General features: G+C 44.8%; 1 protein-coding gene and 1 pseudogene across 1 annotated transcript; both read left to right on the forward strand.

Annotated features, from left to right (window-relative positions):
* LOC105914894 overlaps nt 1-24,198 on the forward strand; it is a 41,726-nt pseudogene that overhangs the window by 4,887 nt on the left and 12,641 nt on the right.
* LOC111258192 (brassinosteroid LRR receptor kinase-like) lies at nt 13,395-16,511 on the forward strand. Its single transcript, XM_022829072.1, has one exon. The coding sequence runs from the start codon at nt 14,579-14,581 to the stop codon at nt 16,361-16,363; it is 1,785 nt and encodes a 594-aa protein (XP_022684807.1). The 5' UTR covers nt 13,395-14,578; the 3' UTR covers nt 16,364-16,511.

Raw genomic sequence — 24,198 nt, forward strand, 5'->3', positions numbered from 1 at the left:
GATTCTGTACTGACATTGGATAGAACATGATTGATGAAGGACAGAACAATGTTCAGCAGACCAATGAGGAATAAAAGGGCTTTGCAAAACTACACGCACTCATAGATTGTATGATCAAAGACATATACCCAGCTAAATGTCAAGACTAACAGAAATACCCAAATGACTAATTAGTGTCAGATGACAAAAGACAAGGGCTGCTGATTCAGTCTACAGGCAAACAAAATGTAGAGGCAAGCAATATGGCTAGAATGCCAACAAACAACTAACTAAACAGTAGACAGACAAGCTAACCATGGTCTGTTCATTCAAGAAACTAGAGCAGTAAAAAAAATTAAATAGCTTCAGAACTCATATCTTGAAATAATTCATTAGAAACTTTTGGCAATATAGGTTGTTCAAATAACACAAGCTATATGGGTTGTTGAAACTAAAATCATATATATTAGCAATTCACTTCCTATAGTTGGCAATAATGTCCATTAAACCAGTCAGATTTATTCAGAATTGAATAGGGGGGCTAATCCTTGAATTCACGAGGGAGTCACTAGCAAGAAAAGAAGGAAGAACATAGTTACTTTGCTACTCATATCGACAAAAAGAATGTGTAGCTAGGCCCAAATACAGTATGCTCCTTGCACTTAGAGGTGACAAACTAAGGAGGCAAGCTCTAAAGGAACGGAAAGCGGGTGGTACAAGATGAATTTACACTAGCCAGGCCCGAATTATGACGCGCGAGTGCCGTTTCCATGCGGAAGAAGTGGATCTTTACCTACAGCTGCAGTTGGCTGAGCACTGAGAGCTCCATGAGACAGCAGGTCATCGAGGGCCTTGATGGTGATCACGCCACCTGCAACCCAGGAATGCGCCATCGTCATCCCACCTGACCTCGACGTGCCACATCCTGCCAGACGGGCCGACAACATCGCCTGTTCGCTTCTTGGATAGCTCAGATTGCCGCAGCAGCTGTGGAGGCCGGGACAGGCAGGAGGCGTTGCAGCGGCACAGGCGAGTCGGAGGTGGAGGCGTGGCTGCGGCAGCGGCAGCGGAAGAGAGGCGTGGCTGCTGCGGCAGCGACAGAGGGAAAGGAGGGAGGCGAAGCGAGGCCACGGGCAAGGAGGAGGTCGAGGCGTGGCGTCTGCAGTGGCGGCGGCTGGGGAAGCGAGGTGTGGTTGCAGCTGCGGTGACTGCGGAGGGAATGAGGCCATGTGAGGCCCTCAGCGCACCACGCACCCGCGAGGGTTAGCATGCTGCGGCTGCGACTCGCCTTGCCAATCCATGTTGTCCTAACGGTGTGTAATGCATGGGTTGAAAGTCATTTGATCCAAAACTAATAAATACACTCCAAATACGCTCCGGACTACCTGCTCCAAAAATCCAAATCGAACCGGACTATTTGACGAGTGAGCCCACTATAGACTAACCAAAACAAGCCCAATACAGAAACCTAGCCATTAAAACTAATAAACACAAACTGATTAGCAGGGCTACCCGTGTATCGATCTACTCGTGTTTCCGTGAACTATGATCATCGAATAATGAAAATATATATTATATGTTTATTTAGGGCCGTGTCCAATAATGTCTTTATCTTGTTTGTCTGCATAAAGAGGCGTAGATAAAGGAACTAGGCAGGGAGTTTTGGTGGTAGTAGAGCTGTATGCGTTGAGATCGAAGGACGAGGCTAAGGAATTTGCCAGCACGAGGCTAAGGGGTTTTTCAGCACGAGGCTAAGAAGAAGACGTGAAAAGCATGACTATAAGGAGCACATGAGAAGCATGACTACAAGGAGGCTTGAGAAGCGTGACTACCTGGAGACGTGAGATGCGTGACTCTATAGAAGAGTTCAATTTGTACACGCTACCCCTAAAGATCTTAATGTACAGCATATTCTAGGAATGTAGTAGATGAGAAAGGGTATTCATGGTATGTAAAATGACCCCCGAGTCATTATAAAAGGGGAGCCCTACCCCCTCCTCCCGTTGTAAAGGGACGGATAATTTTGAAAGAGATAGCAAGTGCTTTTTCCAAAACATCTGTTATGTTGGAGTCTCTTTGAGATTTGTTTCCCAAGAGGCATGATGCAGTCGCAAGAGGGATGATGGCAAAAATGCCCTACCACCATGTCAATAAATTTGAGCCCGAAGATGCATGGTCGTTGCTCAAGAAGCAGGTTCGTAAGAGTTAACCCATGCAAACAAAATTATTTTTCATTCATGCATGGTTGTTGCTCAAGATGCATGTACGAGGAAAGCTCAGTCGCATATCGTTATGTGATGCTTCTACTGTCTGCTTGCGCACGTATGGAACCTGGGTTACCTAGGAAAATTGAAAAGGCCATGCCGGCCATTTCGCGATAATAAAAGAGACATGCGACGTAATGATCACGCACACTTGCCATGGAACGGGTCATATCAGACTCTTTGAATTTCCACCACTCGCCATGGCCGTTTCCAGATGTCGGGTGTGATGAGCCATAAAGGTTTAAAAATGTTTTTTGATTCATACTCATAGGGGGGTCGTGGCCCCCGCTGGCCCCTAGCTCGCGGTTCCATTGGTCCTGCCGGTCGGCTTTAGGTATATATAAAGGGCGCACCAGACTCCCATGGGAAGAAGAAGACTCATCAGGAACTCAGTCTGAGCAACGACCACTGTTACAATGGGAGGCAGGAAGAGGCTGCTCTTCGCGGCGCTGCTGCTCCTGCTCTGCGTGTCCGCGCGTCTCCAGGGTGCGCGCTGCTCGAGCGGAGTGGACGGCGACGGCGAGGGGGGAGGGGGAGGCGAGGGTGGCGAGGGTGGCGAAGGAAGTGAGGGTGGTGGCGAAGGAGGTGGGGCGGGAGAGGTGGCGGTGGATACGGCAGCGGTGCAGCTCGAGGATCCATTTCCAACTGGCGTGACCACCCGCTTGGTCAAGGTGCTTTGAGGGTCTGCGGTGCCGCTCTCGCCCTCGCAGCCGCTGCGCTCCTTTGATGCTGTTCTTGGTTTCCTAGAGGCTAGAGGGAAATTTTATATGTCATGAGTTTAGTAGCATATGCATGTGAGTAGACTGTACCATGCTTTTTATTGCAGCAATGACTCGGTGCACTATTCACTAGCCAGTACAGTACATGTGTATCGATCTACCCGTGTTTCCGTGAACTATGATCGTCGAATAATGAATATATATTATATGTTTATTTAGGACCGTGTCCAATGATATATGTCTTTATCTTGTTGGGTTTAATTGTCTGCATAAAGCGCTAGCTCTAACCGAGGCGTAGATAAAGGAACTAGGCAGGGAGTTTTGGCGGCAGCAGAGCGCATCAGCATGTGCCAAAATTTTTGTTACCAGCAGCCAAAAAAATTAAAAAAAAGGAAAAAAAAAACAGCGTGCAAGCGAAACAAAATAGCGTCGAAAAAATACCATAAATGCGCGAACGAACCACAGTTCAACAATGTAGAATGAACGCCATGCCAAAATTGCAGAAAAGCCGGGTGCGTGGAACCTGATGCTTCAGAACTTGTGGCCGGAACTTGGTGGTTTTAGAGGAAGTATCGATCGATTGGATATGATGATGTTCCAAGTGGCAGTATTTAATAATATGGGTATAACAGGAAAAAAAAAAGCATCCTAGTTAATCACCCCTTGGTACGTGAGATTAATCTGAATCGTCCAGACTGGAGGGAGAGGAGTACATTGAAAGCTCTTCTCTCCCCATCAGATTGAATTCTGTTCCACAGCCACGAGTCATACGTGTGTCGGTGTTCGTAGCACAGGAGATACTCAATGTGCTTATAGCGTGTGTGCGACAATTTTGAAAAGCTCACTCCATCTCTTCCCTTGATCCTCTGTTACCACTTGCAGCTAAAACATGCAAAGTCAATTTAACTAGCAAAAGTAGATGACTGGCACGGACGACAACTATTTTCTGTTTAAAATAATGAAGAAAACTTACCCATGGCATTTAATAATAAACCTCTGATTCAAATAATGAATATTATTTCTTTTGTCCTTGAGATATCACATCGAAATCCAGCCTTGTACTTTTATCTGTACCTCCATGTTACAATAGATCATCTGCATGCGCACCCAATGCAACACCACGTGTTCAGACTGGTCGTCGGTGCAAGCTAGAGAATTTAGCCGCCGACAGTCGGATGATTAACTCTCTACAGTATTTTAATTCTTGCATCTGAAAATGAAGTAATTTCTTTTCGAAAGTTAGTTTTGAGAATAGAGCATGTCGGTGAGGCATGGCAAAGTAATTGACTTTGTAAAATTTGCAACAATTTCGAAATGTTTACTATATCTCTTTCCTATATCCTGTGCTTGCAGCTAAAATTAACAAGAGACTGGCACAGTACGAAATAAAAAAAGCGTAAGCGTACTCATGATTCCAACTTGTTGGGGCTGCGACATTGCTGGGGAGTACAAATCTGGCACATTTCATTTAATAACCTCCGAGTCAAATCAACTCTTCTTAATGTTCGAACTCTTGTTGCATCGTCGTTGGGGTTGCGGAGGCATCGGGCAGCGGGCAGGACAGGGCGGAGGCATCATGCAGTGGATCCGAGCCAGTTGGAGATATCGTCATTGGAGGCGCCCTAACGAGTGTACTCTGGACTCTGGTTGTATCACTATGTCATGGTATTCGATCATCTCTACCCAACGCAGAACCACAGCTTCACACCAATCACACACCCTCGTTCACACTGGTTGCATTGGTGCAGCAAGCTGCCGACGGTGCGTTGGTTTACCGAAACACAACTTGCCAAAATCATCAATTTCTTAGTATAAATCGACAAGTATGGATGCAACAAAGAAATTATGTACTGACATACTAAGACAGACGGGTAAAATGGTTACATACTTACATTACCGACGGCAAACGATTCTAAATCATTTTACTTCACAACCCTTGCAACGCCACTTTAGGCAACGCTTATCCAATGCGTTGGTATAGACCCCACCAACGTATATATGAACTTTTAGCAACGCATATATGCGTTGCAAAAGGGTGGGGGTCATTTTGTAGTGAACATTCTTACATTCTAAATCATTCACTCCCTAATCATCGCCTTGGACAAGTTCTTTACATGTCTACATAGTTCAATGTATCCTTGCAACAAAGTAACAATTAGCTCACATCTTCTATGCATTTTCCAAGAGGGTTTCCGTACCTAAGCTGCATCTCTATCAACACACATCTTCTCACTACAAGAAACTATTTAATCTGTGATGGAACAAATTTCTTACGGATCGTTGAAAAACCGTCATAATGGTCTATAACGATTTCAGATTACGTCATGTATTGAGCGTCATAGATTAAATCGATTGACGTTTCTTCGTAATCGTCACAGGTCAGCACAATCTATGATGTTTATTAACCGTCATTAAACGCCCTTAGCCCTGCACAGCCTAGCCCAAGTCCAATATTAATGATGAAAATAAACGTCACGGACGATACCGATGACGTGGGCAATGACATGGTTGCTGACGTGGTTGATGACATGGCATGTGCCGATAACGTGGACAATGACATGGTTGTTGACACGTCTGCTGAACTGGACAATGACGTTACATCAGCTGATTGGGTTGATGACGTGCCACGCAGCCATCTGACGTGAATGCCAGCTGGCAGGCCCATTTCTGATTTTCAAAACCCATATATTATTTTGAAGGCCCATTTTGGATCAAATTAACTATGGGCCAAGCCCATGTAACATGCAATACAATTACACTGGTTTCATACAATTTTGATACGAATCAATGTATCAGCATACACATCAAATTTACCGCATTACACAAAATCTTATCATGTTACAATTGAATTCAAAACTGACATGCAGATTGTATCACACATGAATTTTATATCCCTTTGACTAATTTACTTTACAGTCTCACACTTTCTTTTCTCCATCCAGCTTCAAGTCTTTAGTCATAATGCTTCAGCAGGATGACACTACAAGAAACAAAAATGATAAGAGCATGAACATAACCTAGGTTCAAATGCTGTTATGTCCCGCCAATCTGGACTCACAGACCCAGGTTCGAATGCCCGATATATCCACCTTTTTTTCCATTTTTTTTGTTAAATGCCTCTTTTTTCAATGGCCAATTTTTTTCTCAATCGCAAGCACAGGGAGGCTGCAGGAAGATTTTTTTTGCTTCCATCAGACGCATATACAAAACAAAGGCACCATACTTTTTTTCTTTTTCCCTACCTAGCACAATACTCACACAGTAATGCATCTTATTTTCTACGTATTTGTTTTGTTAAAATTGTGGTTGAGTACAGTATCAAATCCGTGACGATTTTAATTTTCAATCCATGACGGTTACCGAGGTTCATCATAGAAATCAGGCCTAAATTTGAGCCCGGATGGGCTATTTGCAGATCTGTGATGAAATTTCACAAATTGTCATAGATGGTGTACCGTTAATGATATTTTCTGAATCTATCACGGATTCAATAGTTTCTTGTAATGTGGATATAAATGTTACGAAAAAGAATGGCATCTTATGTGGTTCTTGGCACCAAAATTCAACAAGAGCTTTCCCAAAATTCAACAAGAGCTTTCCATTGAACTGTCAACCAGGGTTCGATTCTGGGAGGCACCATTTTTTATTTCCTATTTTAAAAAAATTCTGTTGTACATAGCCTGCAATACCAATTAAAATCGAGTGTTTCATCTTGCCAACATTACACAAATTGAGTTAGATTTTAGTTGTATTTTTTTAACAGTTCCAGTATATTTTTTATTCATCCTCCAATGATTACAAATATTAGGTTCCTTGTTTTGAAAAAGTGTCATTTTCCATTTTGCATCAAAATTCATCTTTACATGCCTATTGATGGTTATTTGATATGCTTTACGACTTGTCTACAATTCACGGTTGAAAGCATGTCAAACTTTGTATCAATTCGATACGTTTTCTAATCAAGTCAGAAAGTATTTTTATCTGGCTATAGACAATTGTTTGATATGCTTTACAACGTGTCTAGTGGATAATGACGATTTAAAGTGTGTCTAACTCCGTGTCATTTTGAGACAACTTCAATAGCGGGTTAAAAAATATGTTAATAAGACTAATAACACTCTAAGCGTCTCTAATATTGTAACACTCGACACATTTTCAAAACTGTGCCAAAAAAATATCTTTACATGCTGATATAGAGACGCTTTTAATATGCGTTGCTACTATAGCGTAGCTAAAGGGGGGTTTTCTAGGAGTGGGTATGGGATCTGTATTTTACAATCATATGTATTGCTCCAGTTTTATATGTTCTGCTGGCTAAACCACGAGCAATCTTTCTGGATTATGAGACCAAAACGTTTGCTGACTATATGGTGCGAGCAACTTCAAAAGCTTCTTTAAAATTGTCCCAAAACCTTATTCACAGGAAAAAAAACTTACCTCCAACAGCTCTTCCATCCTTCCTGAAAAAATACGCGGACACTAAAAACACCTTCGTCGCGACCGGTTCTTCCCCAATTCCATGCACGGAGCATTCCCGGTGACGATTGCCAAATTCCCAAGATTTGACACGCTGCTGCTCGTAGGAGGGGGCTGTCGCTGCGGGATGCAAGACAGCCGGTGTGGACATCTCAACCAAGTTGGCGCACCGGCGGTGACCGTGCCCTGCGATCTCAACGGGACAGAACACATCCCTTCCGGCGAGGACCCTGTAGCCGTCGAGGAGCCATCTGTTGCTCCCAGGCCTCACCGTCACCGCGGGCTCCAGGATCAACTCTGTTCTTGCAGACAGCCTTCGCGCATCACTGTTACATTTCTCGCCACAAGCCCTGAGAACGTCGCCACTGGCTTCCATTTCGTCAGCACTCACTGACTCCTCGCCGTCGCCATCACCCCTGGTACAAGCGCACCCGGCCACGTCGAGAAGCCACCGCCGCAGGTTATTAGACGACGTCGTCGAAGCGCGCCTGTGGCCGGTGCACTCACTCTTCGCCCTGGAAGGCGGCCCCGCTTCAACGGCCAGAGCGCCGGCGGCACCACTAGTGAAAGCGTGCAACTTGTCAGCTGGCGGCGGCTCGTTGGGCAGCTGCATGGAGCAGCTGTTCCAGCTGGCCTCCGACGAGCTGGTGGCCACCATGGACGTGGGGAAGAAGAAGAAAGAATGAGACAGGGAGAGAGTAGGGAGGTTGGATCCAATTACGATGATGTGGTCTTTTTGAAATATTGGGGGCTAGTTATTAGCGATCTGCCATGGGTTGATATGTTTTTTGGGAAAAAAGTTTTGGAAAGAGCTTCATTTTAGGTAAGAACTTTTAGGGAAGCTCTTGGAGTTGCTCTGAGTCCAGGTCGTCGTCAGCCTTCTCTGATGGGGGAACTTCCCGACGGCCTGCACGATGGTTGCAGATATCCTTTTATGCTGAGAGATGGCCGATGGATCAATTTCAGTGATGGGTTGCAGCACCACAGCCGGCTGCCAACAGATTGTGCCGTGGATACAGACATTTGCCTCTCCTACAGCTTCTGCCGGCTCTTAGCACGGCGCTACTTCGGGTTCCCTTGCGCTGAGGACGGAAATCCGCAGGTGCGTGACTTTGTACTGACGGAGCTGCTAGCAGACTGCAACAGGGCATTCACCATTGTCGATATCCAGTTAGTTCTCCTTCACGATTACTTCACCAACTACCACTCGGACATAACTTATGGCTTCGTATCACATAAAAAAGGGATAGTGAAATTGGCCCGTCTCTTTCTGTTCTACCTAGCTTGTTATGCAGCGGGGTTTCTAATTGGAGAACTTGCTATAGTTTTGTCAGGTGGTAATTCAGCTCCTCTGGCACTACTCTTTTCGGCTGTACCAGTAGTTATCATGTACACCATGATTCAGCAGCCCCAGTTTCTGTATTACCCTGCAGCGACCGGCATTCCAATACGGAATCTCTTTCTGTATTACCCTGCAGCGACCGGCATTCCTTCCTGTTTTTCTTTTTCTGTCATCGACCGGACTGCTGCTCCACACAATAAGAATTATTCACGGTCGTCTTACTGGCGGGAGAAAATGGGTCAGTATTCAGTCATGGAAGACTATGATTGGCACTCATCCAAGAAGGCAATTATAGCATGGTGCAAGGTATATGTGCTATCCCTAGTGTCTCATGGTTTTATCAAGCATCATCCGCCAGAGGAAGAAGACGTCAGTGTTCCGGACAGCCTGAGAATGTTGGTAGCGCGTACTATCAAGGACATGAATGGTCCGCCAACCATGGGCACGAGGTCACTGCGTGTGCACGGCCTGGATGATGACTTGTCATGGACCTGCAGGCAAGAGACACTCACGCACACCATCGTCATATGGCACATTGCAACCTGCTACTGCGACATGTCCCGGCCACTGGAGGAGGAAATAACACCCCAGCAATCACAGGATGAGGGCATGTCCCAGCCACTGGAGGAGCCGAGCACTGGATATCGTAGAGTCGCCACGACGTTGTCAAGATACTGTGTCTACTTGGTGGCATTTCTTCCTGAATTGCTCCCAGAGCACAGTCTGACGGCGAAAGTCGTCCTTCAATAGGTGTTGCAGGAACCAAGAGATCTACTAGGATCAACAAGGATGTCTATGGAGGCCAAGAGAACCAAGATTCAGGAACTTGAGCTGCCAGAAGACGAGTCTAGCCTGACGACCTTTCAGAAAGGTTTGCGGCTCGGACAGCAACTTGAGCAGCAGGCAGCAGAAGTCTCGTTAAGCTGGAAGGCCATGGCGGATTTCTGGGTGGAGATGATCCTGTACGTCGCATCGTCGCCTGACAACGGCGCTGCACACATTGAGCAGCAGCTCGCGCAAGGTGGGGAGTTCGAGACACATCTCTGGGCCTTGCTCTGCAACGCCGGCATCGTCCTGAAGCGGGCAGCAGAAGAACCTGCCACGTCATGACTCATGAGCTTGTTGTCTGATTGTATCCGACCCTGACAACGAGCATAAATTCTCTGCATATACACCAGCTGTGTTACACCAGTGTACTTCTGCCGCATGTTGTTGTCTTTTTTCTTATGCATCTGTTATTTGTGTTTGTGAGTCCTTCCATCGCAGTGTTGTTTCAGATTCGCTGCCGTAGCACTTCGTTCCCATGAGGTCATGCTGTGTTGTGTTGTGACTTTTGGGTACTGTCAAGTAATTTGTGGAAACCAAGCATTGTGATGTTAACGACAGTTAATGCCACGAGTCCATAATGTGTACCTTAGGGTACGTTCAATAGTTTATAGGGCTGCCGTCTGCAAGTCACGTACAGACAGACAGTGAAACAGACAACCTATACAAAGATCTATCTTTTAGATTGTCTACGAAGTATTTAATCTATTTGTGGGCGCATAAATCATGGTGATCAAGTGTAAATTTGATCTGTGTAGCCTCAAGGGCCGTCCAGCACTCCTGCTCATTTGTCACGCCGTTCAGCTAGCAAAGCAGATCTTTTCCTTTCTATCATATCCTTTCACATGACTGGATGAGCCCAAGGCCACCCATCTTCTCCGTTCCTCATCTCTCTCTCATGTCCTTGGTTCCTCACGCTCCTGGAGGGGTCGAGGTCAAGGACCTCAAGGCGCGGCCCCTTTCTCTCCAGCTCTCTCACGGCCGCACTTAGTGCTTGGTGCTTCTACAGGTGGCGGCGCGGCGCGACGTCCGGCGTGGCACAAGAGGGAGGGTGCGGCAGGGTGCTGCCGGTGAGCTAGGCGGGCTGCGACGGTCAGCTTCTGCGCGATGCCAGACAGCTCCGTGGGCAGCAACGGCAAGGGACCGAGATGGGCGGGCGGCGACGTCGAGCAGCTTCCCCGGGCGGCGACGGCGAGCAGGTTCCCCAGGCAGCGACGAGAAGCTTCGCGCCATGTCTCCTTCCCCCGTCGATTTTGCCGCAGGAGATTGAGTTTCAGCTTCGTCTTCAACAACAACGCCGTACAACGGTGCTGAAGCCGTCTGTTTTCCTTGGGAGCACGAGCCGCGGCCGTCTCTTTGCGAGATGACGGCGCGGCCGTCTCTCGGGTGGGACAAGGGTCTTTTTGAATATGCTAGCTCACAGACGGCAAACCGACGCCCATTGTACGTGCCCTGAGACGGCAAACAACAGACTGTGGTCCGTGGAAGTAGCAGCTTTGTTGTTCTTGATATTCGTAGCTCAGACGGGGAGATGTGTGATTCAGTGGACCATGGTCCGTGGAGAGTAAGGCGGAGGGGAGTGGTCGAGTGGAGGTGGCGATAGAGGAGGGAGCGGTGGGGGGAGGGGAGCGGACGGGGGCGGGAGGGAGCAAGCGGATAAGGAGGAAGGGCCGCGGGTGGGGGAGCCAGACTTCAAAGTTACTAGAGTTGAATCGCATAGAAACTTTGGGTACGTGAGTCCCCCTCCACCCTCCACCACTGGTTGTTGATACCATCCGGCGGTGATGTCAAATTATCACCACCGGTTCCATTCATCACCACCGGATCGTGTAAAAAACCGATGGTGATAGGGCGGCAATGATGGCTCTTTGTCTAGTAGTGTAGATTTATAAAAGATATTATCAACACTTATCTATACTATAAAAGAGCGTAAGAATTGAAAATAATCCAAAAAACTTGTACCCACCTCATATTTGGACCCTCTTATGATTTATTGTAGTTAGATCCGGTGCTTGTTAATCTAATGGGGGCCATACTGAAATCTTAGGGCCACCATAAGAATCTTACACGTATTCTATATACTATAAAAGAACGAAAGAATTGAAAATAATACTCACCCAAAAGACTTGTACCCACCTCATTTCTAGACCATCGGATGATTTACTGTACTTAGATCTAATGATGCTTGTTAATCTAATGGTGGGCCATACTGAAATCTTACGGTCACCGCAAGAATCTTACACGTTTGTGCCACTAACACTAGCGCTGCAAAGGATTCTGCAAAGGATTCGATCCCTCTAAAATCTCTCCCCTCTAAAATCACATAGGATTCGATCCAAACAGGGTCTTATATTAACACTAGCGCTGCAAATGATACAACTGAGCCAAAGTCTCGTTGGAATTCAAAACCTAGTTTGAAAATTTCTAAATCAACTAGAGCTCCTCTTTTGCCTCCCTCTCCACCTCATATGGTGGTTCCTCAATAGCACGCACAATGGTCCACCTCATATGCTGGTTTGGACCTATATAGCAGTGGCTAATCTAGTGTCCAGTTGGCGATTAGTCGGCGTTGTTAGCAGCAGTGTACTTTTGCATTGGCCGGCATAACGGCCCACTTTGTGTTTGTTGGTTACGTATACGACCACGGAGTTTTAGTCATTGTTGGTGATGTTTTAGCCTCACATAATAAATTGTTAGTAATTTGTGCTACACAAATAATAACCAGCACTATTGTTAAAAAAAGATGTAAAGAAAAAGGATTTCGGGGAGAGAGGGAAAAAGTACTCCCTCTGTTCCAAATTATAAGTCGCTTTGACTTTTTTGGTACATCGAATTTGCTATGTATGATGATAATTTGGAATGGAGGGAGTAGTACGCTATAAAGAGTTCATGTTGATGTTTGAAGTGAGGACACATAAAGAGAGGATACCAACAGACAAATTAAAATTTGGAAAAAAATATTTTCATATAGAACCTAAATACTACATTGAAAAAATCTAGCTACTCGTTCTATTTGCGTGGACCATCATGCTTGTTTTATATTACTTAAATGTCGTTTCACCTAAGTGGCCTGGCTAAGTACGTGTAGTACTGAACTGGACAAGCATTATATGGTAGTGTGAAGCAGAAGAGAAAGTAATTAACGAAAATTCTTGAATAACCTCTAGCTCCAACCTAACCTTGTCACCATTGGAAGCAACGTGGGCTGGATTTTGTGGCGTCCGGATCGGATCGACTCCAGCAGAGCGCGTGATTCGTCTTTTTGAGCAGTAAAATAAAATAGTGATTTGTCTTGTAGTTAGAGACGTAACAAACTTTGTTGGTTTCTTATTGGGCATTGACTAGCTAGGGATCACTAGACTATGTAGTTAGTGCTAAACACAGATGATTCTTTTGCTACTTGATAATACTATTCACAGTACTAGGGTAGTTAGCATTAAACACAGTTCGTGTATGCATTTGCATTAATTGGGCAAAAAGATTCGCGCGCGAGATGATTGTCTTTTCTTCTTATATCTCTAAAAAAAAATCAAAAGGAGACTTTTTTTTCGTCCGTCGCGTGGTGCCTCCCCGATGGCCTTCTCCGGGCGATTCCAGCCCTCCGATCGGCATCCCCCTTCCCCACCTTCCCTCTACGCTCCTCTACCGTCGGCTTATGATTCTTTTTCTACTTGGGCAAAAAGATTCGCGCGCGAGATGATTGTCTTTTCTTCTTATACTTAATAATAAATACGTACTATTCACGAGTACATGCATGTCTCTTCCCTGCACGCCAGCAGGCATCTTCAGTACTCGTTCTAGCTACCATGGCGTCCAATAGAACAAACCACGGGCAGTTCAGCATAGGGGCATTGTCGTTGGTTGCCACCATGCATCGCATAGGCATAGCTGCCATGCTCGTGTTGTCCAGCTGCTTCTTGTTCCTCACCACACATGCACAGCAGCAGCCCCGGCCAGCCGCTAGTGATAACACAGCTAGTCTTCCTAGCTGCATACCGCACGAGAGGGACGCCCTGCTGTCATTCAAGCACGGCATCACCAGCGACCCTGCAGGTCTCCTCAACTCGTGGCGGCGAGACGGTGGCCACGACGAGCAGGACTGCTGCCGGTGGAGAGGCGTCCGGTGCAGCAACCGGACTGGCCACGTCCACAAGCTTCGACTTCGAGGCAACTACGAAGAAGGAATGGAGGGCAAGATAAGTCCTTCTTTGCTTGCTCTGGATCATCTAGAGCACCTTGACCTCAGCTCTAATCATCTAGCAGGGCCAACTGGCCGTCTTCCCGAGTTCTTGGGCTCTTTGAAGAGCCTCAAGTATCTTAACCTCTCTTACATATCATTTCACGGCAGTGTGCCTCCCCAGCTTGGAAACTTATCAAGGCTACAGCATCTGGATCTTTCATATACGTACACAAACTCAATGGATATATCATAGTTAACACGCCTTTCTTCCATCGAATATCTTAATCTGAAGGATGTGGATCTCAGCACAACAGTGGATTGGCCTCATGTCATGAACATGCTTCCTTCTTTGAGGGTCCTTCGTCTTTCTGGTTGTTCTCTAGCAAGCGCAAACCAGTCGCTGCCTCATCTGAACCTTACAAACCTCGAGGAGCTGGATGCCTCCCAAAATTCCTTCAACCATCCATGACCAGCTGGTTCTTGACCATAACAAGCCTCAAATACCTCTACCTCGACTCCACCGGCATGTATGGTCAATTTCCGGATGCTCTTGGAGACATGATATCACTGCAAGTCCTTGATCTTTCAGTTAATCTCCATGATGATGATGATGATAAATATCGCATCATGACCACAGATCTGAAGAATCTATGCAATTTGGAGGTGCTGAACCTTTATTTCTCTAACTTACACGGAGATGTAACTGAGTTGTTGAGAAATTTGCCTCGCTCTCACATAACAAATTACAAGAGCTGGACCTAGGTTCGAACCAATTGACCGGGATGCTACCAAGATGCGGGTAGCGCAATTTGCTGGTTTGCGGACCCTTGGTCTCTGTTGCAACAACCTGAGTGGAAATGTCCCATATGAGATTGGTAAGCTTAGCAATCTGACCCATCTGGACCTAAATAATAATAAATTGGATGGTGTGATAACCGAGGAACACTTTGTTAGTGCAAGGAGCTTGCAATACATAGACTTGTCATATAATACCCTGAAGATTGAGATCAGCTCAGACTGGCAACCACCATTTAGATTAGATGCCGCAAACTTTGGAGCCTGCCAGATGGGCCCATTGTTTCCGGGGTGGCTTCAGTGGCATGTGAACATTACCCATCTTGATATCTCAAGTGCAGGTATAGCTGATAGGCTTCCACAATGGTTCTCTGATGCCTTTTCAAATGTTGAATTCATGAACATCTCTAATAATCAACTCAACGGAAGTTTGCCGACCAATATGGGCTTCATGTCACTACAAGAACTCTTTCTCAGTTCAAATCAATTAACCGGTCAGATACCTACATTGCCACCAAGCATAAGTGCCTTGGACTTGTCCAATAACTTCTTGTCAGGACCTCTGCCTTCTGCTACTAGATCCGCCAATCTAAAACAGCTATCTCTGTTCTCCAACCAAATCACTGGTCATATTTCTGAATCTTTTTGTAAATACCAAGGATTGGTTGTCTTGGATTTATCCAACAATTTTTTGGAGGGAGTACTTCCATTATGTCTTGGGGTAATGGAAGATGTGCAATTTTTAGGCTTAAGTAACAATAGTTTGTCAGGAGGGTTCCCATCTTTTGTACAGAACTTAAAAATGATTATGTTCATAGATTTGTCTATGAACAATTTCTCTGGAAGATTGCCAACGTGGATTGGAAAATTATCGAAACTAAGGATTCTACGGTTAAGTGATAACAAGTTCTCTGGGAACATTCCGGTGGACATCACAAATCTTGCATGCCTTCGGTACATGGATCTTAACAACAATGAGATATCAGGCTCTCTTCCGAGCTACCTATCAAATCTAAAATCAATGAGACATCAGTACATAGCTGAGTGTTCAATCCTTAGTTTTGATCCTACTCCTATTTTGTATATATATAATGGGAGGCCGATTCTTCATAGTTTGTCTATTAACTTGAAGGGGCAGGAATTGAAGTACGGTGACATTTTTAGAGTTCTGGGCACAAGCATGATGAGCATTGATTTATCTTCTAATAATTTAATAGGCGAAATTCCAGAAGAAATAGTTGTTCTTGGTGGGCTAGTGAATTTGAATTTGTCAAGGAACCACTTGACCGGAGTTATCCGAAACAAGATTGGAGAAATGCAATCATTGCAATCAATAGACCTCTCGAGGAACAAGCTATCAGGCGAAATACCCATCAGTCTGTCAAATATAGCATTCTTAAGTTACTTGGACTTATCATACAACAATCTTACAGGAAGAATTCCATCGGGAACGCAGCTTGATACCCTTTATGCACAGCATCCAACTATGTACATTGGCAACATCGGTCTCTGCGGGCATCCTCTTCAAAACAATTGCTCAAGTGAGGGTCAGGCGCCAAAGCAAGGTGACTTAGGAAGAACTGAAGAAGGTCATGGGATACAATTCTTTTATCTTGGACTCGGTTGTGGCTTCGTGGTTGGTACCTGGATGGCATTTGGTGTTTTGTTGTTCAAGAAAAGCTGGAGAATTGCTTGGTTCCGAAGCTCAGACAAGCTGTGCGACAAAGTGTATGTCCTTGTTGCTGTATGGGCAAGACAAACACGAACTGATCATGATGCATGAAGCAAAGGTGATGGTCGGTGCTTCAACTGAAATTAGCCAATGCATGCATGTATGAATAATGGAAGTGGGAGAGAAGTCTGTTCAGGAGTGCTTTGAACTTTGTTACTACCAGTATTACATATTGCCATGGTTTTATTTACGAAATGAAGATATGTGCGTCCATTTTTATCTCTTATATCATGAAAATTAACAACCGACACTTGATCATTGGCCAGCATTAGTGTTTGTTGTAAACTCTGGCTGATATTCAGGATGTTGGTTGTAGTCTGTACATGCCATATGCCTGGCCGGCTCATGGCGCTACATAACACGTAGATGCGGCCTCTACAGAGGTTAACACGCTTCACCAAGTTTTACAGTAATAATTATTACGTTATGATGATGAACATTGAGACAAGGTCGATCGATGCCACGTAGCGCTTCAGGCAGCACTACATCCTTGGTCCCCGTCAGTCAACACACGAGTGCGCTAGCTCACGCATGCACCAGAAGATCACCTCGCCGGCGCCTCTGCACCTGGCCGGTCAGACCAGTCCTCGCAGGGACGTTGCGAAAACCTAGATGCACCACCTCGGGATAGCGAGCCTAGGGTTTTAATGTGTTGACACTTTTTTCGGTCAACACGGGTGCGCTAGCTCGCGTGGGTATCAGAAGATCACCTCGCCAGCGCCTCTGCACGCTTTTTTCGGTCTGCATTGCTGCCACTTTTGAACTCCAACAGTTACATAAGTGAAGACATAAGTGAAGGCTTGATCCGTTCTGCCCTACTTTGTGGTCACCCAACTGTTTGGGAGACTTATGTCCGGAGCAAATATTATCAAGTTCCACTGGGTAAGTAGCTAAGTAGCTCTCCTGATGCACAGTGACTAATAAAGCTAAGCAGCCATATGTTTACTCATGAGATAGCTTATTAGCTTCCATCACTAGTAGAGAATTGGCCTTTAGTCCCGGCTGGTAGGGTGCAAATCTCCCGAAAATCTGTCTTTTGTCCCGGTTGAGTGGCCCGGGATAAAAGATCCCCCTTTTGTCCCGGTTGGTAATACCAACCGGGATAAAACGGGTCACCACGGTCAGCGCTGCAAAAAAAAAAAATCCCGAGCTCCCAGGAGGCCCCCCACACGTTGCAAGTCACAAGTCACGCGATTTTTCACGCGAAATATGCGCGTCACCACGGTCAGCGCTGCAAAAAAAAATCCCGAGCTCCCAGGAGGCCCCCCACACGTTGCAAGTCACAAGTCACGCGATTTTTCACGCGAAATATGCGCGTGCGTGCTGCGTGGGATTCGAACCCACAACCTCCAGCCTCGCGCGTAGCTTCCTTGCCATCCCACCTACACACCACATCTGACTATGGAGGGGATGCTATCCTTTTGTATTAACTCGTGGGGGACCCTTTTATCCCGGTTGGTGTTCAACCGGGATAAAAGACCCCTTTTTATCCCGGTTGGTATTACAAACCGGGATAAAAGGGTTCGAGGGATTTAGTCCTGTTCCAGTGACCTCGTTCGGGACCCTTTTATCCCGGTTTGAAACACCAATCGGGATAAATGACCCCCTTTTATCCCGGTTGGTATTACAAACCGGGATATCCCGGTTGGTATTACAAACCGGGATAAAAGGAGGGGTCTTTTATTCCGGTTGGTGTTTCAAACCGGGATAAAATGCCTCTCAGGATCTTTTTTTCACACTAGCCTTTGCAACCGGGATAAAAGGTCCCGGTTGGTGAGCCCCCACCAGTGACCGAGCTTTAGTCCCGGTTGGTGAACCTTTTGTCCCGGGCCAACTTTAAACCAGGACAAAATGGGGTGTATCGAAAGCCAATTCTCTACTAGTGCATGCATAGGGACTAGTTGCTCCACAAGTATCAAAAAAAAAAAACTAGTTGCTCTCCACGAAGAACAGAACCACACAGACAAAAACACTTCATTTAACAAAGAACTCTGCTTTGCTTTGCCCCCAACAAACAGAGTTACCTTGTCGCCTCTACTAGAGCAAAGATCTCCAGATCCAAGAGAACCCTGTGAATTGAGGTGCGTACTCTCCCCCTCTCCCAATCTCTGCTTCCCTTAGATTCTTAGCTTGAGAGCTAAAAATCTGCAGCCCCTAGAGTATCTAGCGCTACAGAGGACCCCTAGCCTCTCTACCACCACAAAAATTTGGAGATTTATATTAAGATACCACTGCGAATATAGGTGCATACTCTCTCCCTCGCCAACGAATTGCAGCCGCTTACGTTGACTGATGCTACAGAGTTCTTCAAATAGGAACAGGGTAAATCAGGGGCTCTATTGTAGCATAAATTTTGTACAAGACGAGAATGAACACACAGCGAATGTTTGCTACAAATTAAACAGAACTGGAGTTAGTCTATATTAACGGCCTGTCGGTGCTGATGTTTTATGTAATGTTGCTACAGGGAGAACCAAATCTAGCTAGCTGCCACTATTGGCGGGCGTCCTAGATGCTTTGGCATCCTACCTCCAAAACATTGAAACGACAGGGGGGCTTGACGAATCAGGTTTGGTCAGTGAAACGATCGAGGAGGACACAAGAAATCTAGTGGATATGCTAATAAAGGATGAGCAAAGCAACATAGAAGAAAAAAAAGCCTATGGTTTTTGCTATTGTGGGAGTTGGTGGGGTTGGCAAAACCACCCTTGCCAAGAAGATCTTCAACAATGACATCATCCAACAATAGTTCACCAAGAAAATATGGTTAAGTGTCAACAAGGACTATAATGAGACTGAGATATTGAGGGGAGCAATTACCAAAGCTGGTGGGGATCACCACAGAGCCGGAAATACAAAAACCACGCTGGAGCGAACCCTCACGGAAGCCTTGAACGGACACAAGACCTTACTGATAATGGATGATGTTTGGAACTACCGCGCATGGGAAGGTGTGCTCCGAACTCCCCTGGTAAATGCTACCATAGCTCATGGTGTCCGAATCCTCGTCACCACAAGGCATGACACAGTTGCACGAGGGATGATGGCAGAAAAGCCTACCACCGTGTCCATAAACTTGAGCCCGAAGATGCATGGTTGTTGCTAAAAAAACAGGTTCGTAAAAATTAACTCATTCAAGGAAAATTTCTTTTTTTTAAGTTTTGAATTTACGTATCATGCTTGATAGCTACATGCCCTGCATCACATTAGCTTCACTGCATTGCTGCATTCTTAACAGCAGGATATTCATTCTATACCGTACCAGTAACATCTAAGCACGTGAGGACTGAGATGTGGCAGTTCGTCACAGTTTCGTATTTAAATTTTAATAAAAACGCTGGACTATATTCTACAAAATGTTTCATACTGATGGCAGGATCAAAATTTTCACATGTTGAAATGGAAATTTTGAGCCTCCAACTAATACAAATAATGAATACAGTACAAATGGTGGGTAGATTCTTATGAAACTAATTAGCAAAGTTAGAAAAAAAGTAACAAGAACATTTTTTTCACAATCTTATTCAAATACCTAGGATGTTCAAAAACTTGCATCCTCATTAATGTTCGTTTGATGTCCTTGGAACCAAACAGTGGATAAGGAATGGTCGAAAATACTCAAGCAACTCAGATGACAAATAACTTTCTCACTAAAACAAGATCCCTAATAATAGTAATAATAGGGAGACGAAGTGACATTTCACTTGACTTAAAAATATGCATACGAAATGGTCATATAGGTACACTTAACCAACTTTGCTTCCTCTTCTTGGATCACGCCGATCACGCCTCCTTCCTCCAGACCTTCGAATCAGCAACCTCTGATCAACTGTCTCTCGAGCTTCACCCAAACCAAGGTTCATTTTTTTAATCCTTAACGTCTCACACAGTCACACTTGCGTTAAACCGGGATCGAAGGTGAACTCGTACTCTCTGACTTGCACCTTTTTTCCTTGACCTTCGGCCCTTCGATCATGCCACTTCTTCTAACCTGCCAAATAGCAAAAAGAAACTAATTTCTTGATGAAGGTCATCAGCCCATCCCTTCGAACATTGGTGTCGATTTCGTGGCAGGTTATGTATATTAACTAGCTGTCACTCTATCTTCAGTTTCTTGATTTCAACATAGCCATTGGATCTGTTATGCTTTCTAAAAAATTACCCATCTTTCCATTACGAAAATAGTCTAAACTAACCCTTAAATCTATATCTCAATTACCCACCACTACCATTATATAAAATATACTAAAGTAACCCCCTAATCTTCATCTAAATTACCAACTTATGCCAATTTGAAAAAATAATTTAAAATAACCTCCTAAATTTGCAACTAAATTGCCCACCACAAACATTATAAAAACTAAAGTAACCCTTTACATTTGCATCTAAATTAGCCACATATCCCACTATTAAAAATAACATGAGGTAACCTTAAATTTGAATTCAGGTAATATTCATTAAAATATATCTCCATAAAAGAATATATGATTATAAATTGTCTGTTTATTATATTGTTTATATAGAAAATAATAATTAAGGTATACACACATGATGTGTGTCGTCGTTTATAAATATATAAAGAAAGTGATGAGAACATATATTTCCATCTTAAAAATATAGACAAAACTTAGGGTCTATTAAACAAATTTAAGCACTTACATGTGATGCAGAGTGAAAAATGAAAGATTATAAACAAATGTGGATGAAAACTTTATAAAGTAATTACTAACTAAAGTGTATCAAAATCGGATGAAGATAATAAGTATATTCCTGTACAAGTATTGTTCTAGAATATTTAATAAACTAGAGAGAGCTTAAGGTAACATTTTTTATTGTTAGCTATGTGCCCTTGTTTTTAATTGGAGACTCCGTGTCAATTTTCACGATAGCATGTCACACCCGATTTTAAGGACAAAATCGAGTGCATTCAATACATGTGCGTCAGGATCAAGTTACACACATGTATGACAATAGTGAATAACAAAGACAGTGCTAAAGCAAATAGAGGGAGTATTAAACATTATTACATGACTGAAAGTCTCAATAAAACACAAGCCTAAATTATTACGCAGCGGAACTCCAAAGACGATGACGACACCACAGACAGCTGACTGAAGAACCGTACGCCTAGAACTCCTCAAAATCGTGCAGATACTCCTCCCAATTAGCTTGGTCTGAACAGCGGTTTTGCAAGGGTGAGTACACTTATGGTTGGTACTCAACAAGTCGTGGGGAATAGTGTAGTGTAAGGCAAATCAAGGTATGGCTAAGGCTTAATTAGCATCAAATTTTAATTAAGTTGGTCAAGTTTTATTAGCAATTAACTAAGTATAACTTTATACCACCCGAAATTAAACATGAGCATAAATAAAGTAAACAACATATGCATGAAATGACAACAATTTACATCCATCTTCCGATAGTATTATCATGTGAGGGTCCAGGCCGCTCTTAACCGTGAGCACGGCTGATCGATCAGTTTTACACTCTGCAGAGGTGGCACATCTTTACCCACAAGTCGCGTAAAGGGTCAAAAGAACTTTGGACCCAACCATGCGGTGTTTGGAAGGCACCATACCACACTTCCGAGGTGTGATTGCATAGGGACGCTACGAGGCCTTTACAAAGATTCTCTAGCAATGTGGTAACCCGCTAAGGTTTCAGGTCGAAGTAGAACATAGCAGTCCCCTAGTGGGTATAGTGTCTTAGCCAAGCCCACTTCCCCCGAGAGCGAGTGTTATATCCCATCAACGCCTCCCCTCTTGCCCTTTCGGTAAGATTACCCCAGACTAGAGTTTCTAATTATTCAGCCAAGACCAGAGCCATTTAGTCTTGTGGTAGCACTGTTTTCCTGGGTGGTCGCTCCATGTTCCGATTAAACATTGGTGCTCTTGTATTAATGAAAGGTATAACAGAAGTAAAGCAAGATTAAACATTGAGTTTAGTTAAACCACCATATACCAAGTAAGCACTAAGCATGAGCTACCCAAGATAAAAGTAAACCCGGTTGGTCAAGGCAAAGGTAAATTCAATCTAGGCGAACCTTAATTGGGACCCATCAATTTAATCTTAACATGTGCATAGCATAATAGTTGCGTACCAGAAAGTAAAGGTGTATAGGACTGAAAGGTAGTGATCAAGGACACGACTTGCCTTCTTGGCCTTGCTCCTGCTATTCGTACTCCTCGAAGGCTTGATCTTCAAATCCCTCGAACTGCTGAACGTCTACACGCGTCACATGAGCACATACAAGCAAACATGGGCAAAAAGTAAGAAAAAGTACACCAATCACAATTAAACAGAGAAAACAAGCTTTTAAAACTGATCTACACTTTAAAACGATCACGTGGATATAAAGAACGCGAAAAACGGAGTTAAGATGCAAAAGATATGATTAAAACAAGTTTCAGGAGCTTTTCTGCGAGAAAAACAAAACTTCTAGGGTTAAACTGCGAAAAACTGAGGACTTATACGTAATTACGCGTATAAACCGAAGGCTTAACACGCAAAAACTCCAAAACGGATGGCGGGTTGATTTTCAGAAAAACTCAGGGCTTAAACCAAAAAATGCGAGGGCAGATATGTAACTATTTTCAACGCGATGTGGACCGCGGGTTGATTTGCGGAAAAGGCGAGGGCTTAAGTGAAAAAGAACAGAGTCGCGGCGCCGTTGAACGGTATGTGACTCGGTTGACTCGCTGCCGGCCATCGGATCTGGATCCGACGATCACGCGCGTCGGCGGTAGCATGGCGGCGGTGGAAAAGGCGGCAGACGGCGGTGAGCGGCGGCGGGGTCGCCGAAGTTGGCCGAAACGGCGCTCTGGGGCTCGGTTTCGCGCGCGGAGAACACCAGAAGTTAGAGGAAAGCATGGTGATCTCGTTTTGGCGGTTCATGACGACCGAGGCTCACCGGAGGGCGGTGCTTGGCGGCGGAGAAGTGGCGGCGGCGCTGGAGCTCGCGGCTAGGGTTTCGGGGTGCTGGCGCGGGTGCTCGAGGCCGGGGGGTGCGGCGATTTAAATAGGGGCGGATGGCGGCGGCTTGCGCGTCAAGGGATAAGGGGCGGATCCCGCGCGGGGAACTCGCACGGCGGTTGCGGGAGGCGGGCGGAGTCCGGCGTGGTCGGGGGAAGGAGTCCCGGCCAGATACGGCCGGAGGACAGGGATGACGAGTGGGTCCCACCCATCAGACCGGCGGAAGGGAGCGGGCCGGCGCTGCTTCGCGGGCCGCGGAGGAAAGGAGGGAGAGATGGGCCGAGCGGGGAAAAGCGGAGGAGCGGCCGGAGGAGCTGGCGGAGTTGGGCCGCAGGGAGCTGCTGTGCGGCTGGGCCGAAAGAAAAGGAAGAAGGAGGAGAAGAAGGATGCGGCCCAAGAGAAAGATAAGAGAAGAAAAAGAAAAGGAGAAAAGAAAGGTTTTGAAAATTGGAAATTGAATTTGAAATTCAAATTTGATTCAAACACAATCAACCAAAAATTATGCACCAGCATGAATGCACAAAAAACTCCTATGGTGAATTAATTTAATTTGGAGAAAATGAAAATTAATATGCCTAAGAATTTAAATGACATCCTAATTTGAGCAATTTTAGTGAATTTAAATTCTTTGAAAATTTGGGTGTTACATAGCGCAAGCAAAAAAAATCAGAAACATTCAAATATCAGTCCTGTAGACTCTAAAAATCATAACCATTAGTCTATTATGTTTTTCCAAAAATTATCCAACCTATCATTATGAAAATATTCAAAAGTAAACACCTAAAGCTATATTTTAATTATCCAACTCTATCATTATAAAAAGAAAATTCAAAGTAACCCCATAATCTTCATTACATGTTATTGTAAAAAATAACTTAAAGTACCCTTCAAATTTTTTATCAAAATTACCCACA

The sequence above is a fragment of the Setaria italica genome, chromosome VIII (assembly GCF_000263155.2).
Source record: "Setaria italica strain Yugu1 chromosome VIII, Setaria_italica_v2.0, whole genome shotgun sequence".
Taxonomy (NCBI): Eukaryota; Viridiplantae; Streptophyta; class Magnoliopsida; order Poales; family Poaceae; genus Setaria; species Setaria italica.

Excerpts from the sequence above, each read along its gene's own strand:
- LOC111258192 (XM_022829072.1), top strand. The coding sequence starts at position 14,579 with ATGCGGGTAGCGCAATTTGCTGGTTTGCGGACCCTTGGTCTCTGTTGC.